Source organism: Cryptotermes secundus, unplaced genomic scaffold, assembly GCF_002891405.2.
Source record: "Cryptotermes secundus unplaced genomic scaffold, Csec_1.0 scaffold529, whole genome shotgun sequence".
NCBI lineage: Eukaryota > Metazoa > Arthropoda > Insecta > Blattodea > Kalotermitidae > Cryptotermes > Cryptotermes secundus.
In genome coordinates, this window is record NW_019737988.1 from 797,345 (window position 1) to 808,360 (window position 11,016).

At 37.7% G+C, this 11,016-nt stretch overlaps 2 protein-coding genes across 2 annotated transcripts in view; both read left to right on the forward strand.

Moving 5' to 3' along the window:
- Positions 1 to 3,190, forward strand: part of LOC111870630 — a 9,511-nt gene extending 6,321 nt beyond the window's left edge. The window contains exon 4 of the mRNA XM_033753939.1: positions 3,008 to 3,190. Within this exon, the coding sequence (XP_033609830.1) occupies positions 3,008 to 3,096 (89 nt within the window). The 3' untranslated portion in view covers positions 3,097 to 3,190. The remainder of the gene's footprint in view (positions 1 to 3,007) is intronic.
- Positions 3,191 to 4,446: 1,256 nt separating this feature from the next.
- Positions 4,447 to 11,016, forward strand: part of LOC111870629 (serine/threonine-protein phosphatase 6 catalytic subunit) — a 14,760-nt gene continuing 8,190 nt past the window's right edge. The window contains exons 1-4 of the mRNA XM_023863078.2: positions 4,447 to 4,554; positions 4,672 to 4,767; positions 7,660 to 7,867; positions 7,961 to 8,040. Coding sequence (XP_023718846.1) covers positions 4,486 to 4,554; positions 4,672 to 4,767; positions 7,660 to 7,867; positions 7,961 to 8,040 — 453 coding nt within the window. The 5' untranslated portion in view covers positions 4,447 to 4,485. The remainder of the gene's footprint in view (positions 4,555 to 4,671; positions 4,768 to 7,659; positions 7,868 to 7,960; positions 8,041 to 11,016) is intronic.

Below are 11,016 nucleotides of genomic sequence, written 5' to 3' on the forward strand. Positions count from 1 at the left end.
CGCCTAAGAACTGCTGCAGAGATATTGACACGATGGCGATGATTTTTGGCTCTGTATTGTGACAGGTGATGAAAGCTGGTTTCACCATTTCGAGCCTGAAATGAAACGGCAGAGTATGGAATGGCACCATTTGCATTCTCCATCAAAAAAGAAGGCAAAGACAGTGCCATCAGCTGCGAAGGTGATGGGCACAGTCTTCTGGGATGCAGAGGGGTTTATTCTGGCCGAATTCCTGGAACCTGGGCAAACCATCAATGCTGCTCATTATGTCCAGACGCTGCACAAGCTCCGTCGTGCATTGCGCGATAAACGTCCGGGATGAAACATCATCATCCTGCATGACAACGCTGGCCCCCATGCTGCTTGCCTCACATTGGAAGCAATTGCAAAGATGGGATGGGAAGTTCTTCCACACCACTCCTATAGCCCTGATCTGGCACCCTCTGACTACCATCTTTTCGGTTTTATGAAGGATCAGCTGTGTGGGCAATATTTTGAGACAAGGGAGGCAATTCAGAAAGCAGTGCGTCAGTGTCTTCAGATGGCTGGAATGGAATTTTACAGAAGGGGAATTTTCCAACTCCCAGAACGCTGGGAGAAATGTGTACAAAGAAGTGGCGATTATGTGGAAAAATAAAGAAAGGTCTGTAGATTGAGGTGGTGTATTTGGTTTGTCAATAATAAAGCATGTTACTTTACAAAAAAATGTTGCTCATGACTTTCAGTACGACCCTCATACTTCCTTACAGTATCCACCAGATTTGAATATACAAACAATTTTACACAGTATCAGACTTTAATCTTTCACAATGGTGAAAAATCTTATTCTGTTCTCCTAAGTTATGACACTGTGTTGCCTGATAGATGGTTACCAGAGAACATACTGCCCCTGGCTTCAACAGACCAGCCAGAAGACCATGAAGGAATTTTACATAAAAACTGATATAAGGCATAATGTTACATTGCAGCATCCTGTTGCACTGCTTAGATCTGACTTTGAGTTTTGCTTTGATGCCGTCTGTGTGCAACGTCAGTTAACATTCTACCCAAAACCTGAATCAGGATGCCCTGGAGAACACATTTGGGGCTATTCATTCATACTGTGGTTCAAACAGTAACCCAACTGTGGGACAGTTTGTAGATGCCCTGAAGACTAGCATCATCAGTGTCCTTGCTTTTAGAGGTCTGGGTGAAACTAATTGTGAGGATGATGGTGCTACTCTTCTGGATAATCTAAAATCGTTTTTCATGCCACCTGAAGCTGCTTCACGAAATCCATCCACAAGTCATGGCAAGGAAACCCCTGCTGTGGGCCTGAACGTTTCCATGTTACTCAGCAAGTACAGAAGGACCTGAGTGCTGCAGTACCTGCTGGTGACATGGAAAGTGTTCTTAGTAGCCTATGTCAGTGGTTCCTTTGCCAGACAGGTGCTTTGTGGTGTAAACTGTGATGCATGCAAGACATGCCTGACATCTGAAGTGCTGCTGTCAGCCGATGTCTTCATATATTTCAAGGTGTACAGTGATACAGAACAGTCTCTCACATATCCTTCTGAGAAGTTGGTGGAGGCTGTTGGTACAGCTGTAACTCTAATGGAGTCGCATGATGGCAAGGGTGGCCCACTTGAATTCAGTGGAGCAGCATATCACAAGTGCCGTTAAGAGCACCATTGACTTTGAGTGGATAGGGTGTACTGGTTGTTCACTTCACCACCAACGAATAGTAAACGGTATTGTGAGCTGTCTCACAAGAATTTAAATTCCTTGGTGGTGTAAGCGGACAAACAGGTTGATGACTGAAGCAGCCAGGCAGAGGGCTACAGAGAGGAAGATGAAGATACTGACACATCATTAAGTCATTAGGAAAGTAATGCTTCTTCATTTTTCCCTTATAACGTCCTGCCCATACCAACCCTGGAAATTGACAAGAGAGCATTTATGGAATTACTGGAAGAATATGTGTGCCAGCTAGTCACATGAGCTTCATTAGATGTTTCATAAGTTGGAGAAAGTAACCCTGGTGACAAGCAGTTGCAGTGCAGCAACAGAAACTGCTGTGCAGTGAATTATAACATCGTCATCCACAGTTCAATTACATACAAGAACCCTATTTTGAACTTGAGCTCTATCTCTTCCCCGCTTTGCCAACATGTTGCAGTGAATGATAACATCGTCATCCACAGTTTGATTACATACAAGAAATTTATTTTGAACTTGAGCTCCATCTCTTCCCCTCTTTGCAAACAGGTTTCCTTTGTCTCAGAATATTAGAACTTCATTGAGTCAGAGTTCATTCTGGCCTTTATCTTCAAGTAATTATATTTCAATCGAGAATTGTGTGGGAAATTGTTTTCTGACACACATGGGCCTTGTTTATGTGTAGGTAAGAATGAAGAGGCATTAACTATTTATGTAATTTCTTTACCTATTTTATTTTTGTTGCATTGTTATCCTATTGTTATAGGTGTATTCCTTCTCCTACTTTTGCCATAAAATCCCACCTGTACTGAACTGGCGAACATGAACATAAGATTTTCAATAGTAATTGCATTTCTTTAAGACATATTATTAATTTTTGCTATATAATCATGTCCAATACTGAACTGGAAGATGGATAGATACCAGATTTTTAGCATTCATTGTATTTTCATAAGATATGTTACTTTTGCCATATAATCCTCTGCGGTACTGAACTGGAAGATGAATAGATACCAGATTTTCAGTATTCATTATATTTCTCTAAGATATGTTGTTCTTTTTCCATATAATCTGCAGTACTTAACTGGAAGATGAATAGATACCAGAATTTCAGTATTAATTATATTTCTTTAAGATACGTTATTTTTTCCATATAATCTGCAGTACTTAACTGGAAGATAAATAGATACCAGATTTTTAGTATTCATTATATTTCTTTAAGATATGTTATTATCTTTGCCATATAATCCTTTCCATTACTGAACTGGAATATGTTGTTATATTTATCATATAATCCTTTCCATTACAGGCCCAATAGATCACTGTGATCGCGGTGCAAGGGCCAAGAAGGCCCACCCCTTATGCATTCATTCAGTTACAGTACTGGTATGTGAATAGATACCAGATTTTCAGTATTCATTATATTTTTTTAAGATATGTTGTTATTTTTGCCATATAATCTGTTCCATTAATAAACTTGAATATGAATAGATACCAGATTTTCAGTTATGTCTGTAAGATATGTTGTTATTTTTGCTATATAGTCCTTTCCATTACTGAACTGGAATATGAATACATACCAGATTTTCAGCATTTATTACATTTTTGTGAGATATGTTATCTTTGCCAAATAATCCTCTCCATTACTAGACTGGAATATGAAAAGGTTCAAGATTTTCAGTATTCATTATATTTCTGTAAGATATATTATCATATTGTATCGTGTTTTTGCTACTGAAGATGCCGTTCTGCCCAGTACTGAACTGGTGAAGATGAATATATCAGATTTTCTTATATCATTAAATGCAGTCTTAATCTTGTTGGCAAGAGTGTATTTCACGTTCTCGAGTTCCATCATTCTAATGAAATTAATAATAAATGGGGACCTAAGTATTGTTGCTTACAATACATGATTTATGATACTTAAATGTACAATCCATGTATGTTACAGTTCACAATGTTCAGTGCATTTGGTAAAGAGGTGTTTCATGTGAAAGAAAAGTTATGACTTCCCAGGCACTGGTGAGAAACTTTCTCCAGATAAATAATTTGCAACCTCTTGTACTGCAAAGGCTCTTATTCCATTTATATATATGTATATATAGCATTTCACTCAAATTCAACCCAAAGGATGTGGTTGAAGTGACAATGAACACAGTTAAAAAAAAGTTGGGGGTAGGGGGTTGGTAAAAACCTCTGCAGTACAAGAGATCTGGTAGTGAAAGTGTTTATTGCTATTCTGGCGAAAAACTCATTCCGGTTGGCACTCAAAAGCAGGTGCTATGTTAGCATACCTTCTTACCGATTGTGCTTTAGGCCACTTTAAATGTAGTTAGTGTAGGATGCGTAGAGATGGCAGCAGTAATGCACCCGGGGTGTGTTGGCCCACCAATAACGGAAGAGTTTCACGGGGATGTTCTGGATTTTCTGGTTAGGTCACACTTATGAGATAAGATTAATTGCGATAGGTGTATTATGATCGATTATAAAAATTTCCAGTCTACCTAGTTTATGTAGGATGCGTAGAGATGGCAGTTCTGCATGTTTCCCCTTCCCCCTAACCCAGTTTCTAATCCCTGGGCCCCATGGGACAACGCCCAGCGATTGTGATAGGTTCACACATTTGCGATTCGATTCATATCGATAGGTGTCATGTGATTGGATGCAGGCCAACCTGACTATGTAGTTACGGTGAGATGTCTAGAGATGTCAGTAGTTTCGCATGTTTCCACTTCTAATATCTTAGATTCTAGGGGGTGCTGTAGAACACATGCAGTCAGTATAAAGATGGCGGACGTCGATAAGTGGATTGATATAGCTAAGGAGTGTAAATATCTCCCAGAAAACGACTTAAAGGTAATAAATAGTACATTTTGCAATTATTACCCCCCCCGTACGGATATAAATTGTGTGAAAAAGTGCGTATGCAAATTATATAATTGTATTGGGCTACTAACCTCTTCTCATTTACAGAAACTTTGCGATATGGTTTGTGATCTTCTGCTGGAAGAGTCAAATATTCAGCCAGTTTCAACTCCCGTAACAGTATGTGGAGATATTCATGGGCAGGTATGACCTCAATTGTCAGAAAATCTGTAATGTCATCAGAGTGCATCTTTAAAACGTTATAACTCTCAGATCTCTCATCACGCATGAACTATAGTAATTTATTTCTGTTTATTTCCGGAAACTGCTTTACGTTATAGTCATCAAATATACCTGTAGCTAAATTTGAAGTTTATTCTCTTTACCAAACCAAAAAGTGTCCTTACCATCCCATTCCTGCAGAATTTAGGTTTTAAAATATTAGGCCTGACTCAAATCCTTCTGGACATCATATTGGATACAAATTTACAAAGACAAACCAACTCCGTCCAGTGTGACTATTTAAGTTTTACTACTTGAAAACATAGTACCCTTGTTTCGATCCCTAGGGATCATCTTCAGAGGGAACATCGATACTTATTTGGAAACTACTATCACAATGGTGTTCGGAGTGCTAAATTGCATATACACACAATGCCTGGAATACACAATATACACATAATCCAATTTTTCACAATCACAGCAGCTTTCGTGGTATTGAAGTTTTTAAAACTTTGTTGTTTAAGTTAAAATTTATAAGCCAAGTAGGTTCGTGTCACTTCTCCTATCGTCTTTCTTGAAGGGGGCTGAACTTGTGCCGCCTGTCTATCTTGAGAAGGAGATTCTTGTTCATGTGTTTGTTCATGGCATGCTGTGTTGTTTTCCCTCTGACGATGATCCGTAAGGATTGAAACATGTAAGGATACTAAGTTTTCAAGTAGTAAAACTTAAATAGTCACATTGGACGGAGTTGTTTGGTCTTTGTAATTGTTAGTGTGACGGACCAGAATGAAACAAATCAGATATAAATTTATTTACATGCTGTGAAATCTGCTTACAACTAAGATGTGCAGTATTTTAATATAAGTACAGTAATTTATGCAAATATGAATATAAATACATAATTACAGCTGTTTATGTATATTTCATAAGAGCATAATGCAAAGCAAAATAAATATGTCATATATTTAATTCATAGATAGATAGGTAGATACAGATGCACAGTTATTACAATAGAGTTTCTGGATGGGATTCAAATCCACATTCCAAAACTTTCTTGCCATCAGCCCCATTGAGCCAATGAGGTCAGCCCTCAGTACCTTGATATTTCCCCCATCTACCAGAGGCATTGGAAACTACTTGGGCAGGAAATAATTTTGCTCAGAGGTCTCCTAGAGACATGAGGTTCTTTTACGTGCCGTAAATCTACGACACAGGACCCACGGCTTAAAGTCTCTCCTGGAGGACTTTGTTCCCTGAATTTTTCTGCCCTTAAAAATTCCATGACCTCTGCCGGGTTTGAACCCACGTACCTTGAGTCATGAGGTGGGAACGTTACCCCTAGACTACGGAGGCCGCTTAATTTCAGAGTTACTGTTTCTTGTAATGTTTAGCAACTATATGTAGTGACATTGACAAGGAAACGATCTTATCCTGGGCAAAGAGTGGATACGTCTGTTTGTCTAAATTATAGGCTTGTAAGTGATAAAATAATAAAAATTACTTTGTCTTAGAATTTTATAAATGAAATATCCATGCACTTCTTCACACACTATACTTTCATCCACAATACAACTCATTTATCATCGCCTTCTTCTTTTCTTCACCATGTGTTTCGGCCATATGCAGCCATCAACAGGTGTCTCTATTTGCTAAAACTATCTCACTGTGTAGTATGTGCAACTTCACCTGTCACATGTGAATGTAATATCTCATACTTAACATAAATGTACCCTATTGAAATCATTAATAATCAAACAAAAGCCTGATTAAAATTTTGATGGTTTTGCTTGGGGCTGTCATGCTTTTATCCAATTATTATTGTGTTTGAATTCATATTGCAGCAACATGCATGAAGAGATAAACATAACAAATGGCATTTACTAAATGAAATGCCTGGATTCTCCACTGAAATGCATCAGGCAAATGCGACAGATTTTTAACATTACATATAAGGAACATATCTATGATATCAGAAGCAACAGTAGCTAACTCTGGATATTCGAACCACATACCGAACACTGGACTTACATATGGAACCATATGTGATACTGAGGATGTTATAACAGTGGGAAGGAAGGGAATGCATTTGAATATCTTGGAAAGGTATCACATTTGTAGAATTGGTAAAGACAACCTACGTATGAAGGACATGTATTGATACACGTAAGCCCATATTGGAAACGTTGCATGAGCTTTACACAAGATAGCAGCACACACACCCCCAGACATGTTATAAAAGTGGGATTAAGAGCACTGATATTCATATGGTATATATACATGGAGCGAAAACAGTGCTACTAACTGGCAGGATGAAGAACACAGTCAGAGGGGCATATGTGCGTACAAAGAAGTAAACTAACATAGAAAAAACAATATATAACAGAATTAACACTAATAATATGTTGTTTACATATTGCAGGTGACAACTGCACCAATACGATTGGGAACTACGTATACACAACACCCATGCCACCACTGCAAAATGAACCCAAACACAATGATAGTTGGATAAAAGGACAAAAGCCCCCAAGAAAAAAATATCAAAATTTTAATTAGGCTTTGATTATTCGTGATTTTTAGCGATTTTTAGTAGGGTACATTTATGCTAAGTGTGAGATATCACATTGCCATGTGATAGGTGAAGTTGCACGTACTACACGGTGAGACAGTTTTAGCAAATAGAGACACCTGATGATGGCTGTGTGTGGCTGAAACATATAGTGAGGAGTGGGAGATAATAAACAAGTTGCAGTGTGGATGGAAGTATAGTTTGTGAATGAAGAGTATATTAATGCAACAGGATGCTTAAGTACAGTATTATCCATGCATTTAGTCAAAATGCTGTGTATATTGTTTCAAGTTTTGCTTTTTCAGTTCTATGACTTGGAAGAACTATTTCGTAATGGTGGACCTGTTCCTGATACAAATTATATCTTCATGGGAGATTTTGTAGATCGAGGTTACTACAGTTTGGAGACGTTTACAAGGCTGCTCACTTTGAAAGCCAAGTGGTCTGACCGCATCACACTCCTTAGGGGAAATCATGAATCTAGACAGATTACACAAGTGTATGGGTTTTATGGTGAGCTGTATCTAAGTATAATCTGAATACCAAACAGTGCTGCATGTAACATATTTTAATAGTTCTCCACTATTATATGAAACTTTCTTTCAGATGAATGCCAGAATAAATATGGAAATGCAAATGCTTGGAGGTACTGCTGTCGAGTATTTGATTTACTGACTGTTGCTGCGGTTAGTATTACTTATTTTGTATTCAGTTTATTTGCAACAGTTGTATTTTCAAGGAAGTTTGTTAATAATATGGTATATAATATTGTGGAAAGAATGATTTTATGAAATACAGCTGCCAATAAGAACAGATCTCTTCCTAGTAATTTCCAACCTATGAGTCATGCTTCAGTTTTTATGAAAGAAACTGAGCTTGTTTATTTAAAGGACTCTTTTTATAATCTTTTCATAAAATGTTAGGGGCACATTAGCATAGTTGGTTAGGGCACTATCCTACAAGCCGGAAGGTCACAGATTCAATTCCAGATGAGCTCATTGAATTTTTCAATTTACCTAATCCTTCCAGCCAGAATATGATCCTAGAGTGAACTCAGCATATAACAGAAATGGGTACCAGGAATCTTCTGGGGTTAAAGGGTGGCTGGCACGTAAGGCTGACAACCTAACTGCCATCTGTGAGCTGATTGTCTAGAAAGTGTGAGAACCTCAACATCTCACATCCAAATGGGCCTCCATGGCATGTTACAGGGATTACTTTACCTTTTTTATAAAATGGTGTGATCTTTCAAAATAACTGTTGTGTCTTGTGGCAGGCTTTTGTATTAGAATTATTGAACCCTTAGGATTTACTGTACTTCAGTCAGAACGCATGTGAACAATCGCAAGGCAGTTAAAAAGCATATTTTACAATATACCAACTGCTCTATGTACATTTTTAATCTCATCACATTTAGAGATATAAAGTACATGTGTATATAGTAACAACTTCTGTTCAGAATGAGTTTATGAATACATATTGTTATTTGGCCTACATTCTTCCATCAGTTTTCATCCTTAATTATGATCTCAAGTGGAGATCATACCTGACATTGGAAAGCACAGCTTTAGTATTTTCTGTTGTATCATCTATACCCAAGAATCATGGATTTTCTTTCACCAAGATGTAATAAACATAATTACCCATTCACTGCCATTATGTATCCTGTTGATTCTTGCAAGGGGTTTTAACTATCGGCTTGCTTTAAGCTTTTATTTTGTTTTGCCATGTATAGTTCAACCTGGACCTGTATGAGCTTCATAGCATTCAGCCCACAGTGATATGTCAAAAGGTAGAGTGCTGTCTCTTCTGGCCATTTCATCAGTGACAGTCTTATCATATGTACATCTGTACTTAGAAATGGGGCTTGTCATCTCTACCTTCAAAAGTTGTTCACTTTTCAGTAGGATATATTTTAGTTTGAGCAGCCTAAAATGCCCTTTTTATTCCAAGATATCATAGGAATCTTTTATGTGGTCACTGTGTGATACAGCACATTTTTGTTATCTAATTAGAACCAAGACTAGGTAGTATTTTTGGAACCACTTGTAAAATGGCTCTCTTGTAATTTCTTGTTGAACAAGATTCAAATACTCACTGTATTCACTGTCAATGTGCACTACAGTCAGTTGCTGTGTGTACCTAGAGGGAATTTTTAGTCCTGTTGAAAGTCCTTTTAAGAAAGTATCCTTAGCAAACTTGTCCTTTAATCTTGCAAAACCATCTGTGCGATGTGGTTTGCATTATTGTAGCTTTGGCTTAAAAATAGATGGTTTTGTCCTCGGCATGATGTCACTTAATGCCTTGAAGATATTTCTTGAAGGCAGCTGTTTTTTTTATACACTTGTTAGATTTAAAGTCTATGTTGTATAAAGGTTCATCCTCTGGAAATTGGGACGTTTCAAATCATTATTCACAAGAGTTAGAATTTTGTCCATTGTAAGTATTTTGTTACTTAAGTAAAAACCTTTGCAATTTTCTCATCATTTCTCTCTCACTCATCAGTGATCATACTATTATTTTCCTTTTTTGTTTCATTGTTGTGAGTGAGTGAAACTGGACAGTGGATTTATATTGTTTTGAATGTGTAACTCAGTGAGTGAGGGGTGGACCACAGTAGCTCATACACATGAACATCAGCAATCTGTTGTCTCTCTCTTTCTTGTCAGCCCCTGACAGTCGCTCACTTCAAATGAGGTATAGAATTTTAAACTTTATAGATTGCATCCTGTTGTGTATATAATATTTAATTACTTATAACTGTCGATGCTACTAACAAAGTGGGGATATTTTCAGTGAAAATAACAGATGTTGGTGTATTTTTACTTGTTTAATGTAAACATAACTGTGCTACATGTTTCTACATGTTTATGCAACCACACTAATATCAACAAGGGATCAACATTAAGACCAGTGTTTTCAAAACATCCAGGCTTCTATGTTAGTCCAGGATAGCAGTGAGAAGCAAGAAGAAATTATGATCTGATTTTACACGGTAGACTACATGAATTATATAACGTTCTTCTCCATTACAGCCAGGCTTCCACATCAATCTAGGATAGCAGTGAGAAGTAACAAGAAATTGCAGTCTGATTTTACACGAAACTTAGTACATATAAAGACAGCAAGCACGTATTAACTCTTTGACTGGCGCGGGCGTGTTTTAACGCCCGGACGATGCCAGCCGTTCCCTGGCGTTGGCGTGTTTTAACGCTTTGACAATCTCGTCCCTTCTTTGCTCTCTTGGCACTCATCAACCAAAGACATATATATGATTGTTTTTGTGCATGTTTGTAAAGAACCCTTGTAAACTTTGTGGGGGTCTATATTACTGTCAGAACCCTCTGAGAAGGTAAAGGTCAGAAAATATTTCACATTCATTCAGTTTCACCATAGCTTCTTGCAGCAAGTGTCTTCGTGTTCCTACAGACCAGCTGGAAAATGTTGTGAATGAGATTTTTTCTGATGATGATAGTGGCGATGAAATAATGATTCCTGAATTGGATGAAGTTGATAGTGACAAAAATACAGTGATAGACAATGATCCACAAGACAGTAATCATGAACATTTACCTACCACGAGTGCGGTGCCTGACACGCCCATCTCATGAACGTACGGAGACATTGTACCCCCAATATTTCCATTTGCTAATAGTTTCGGG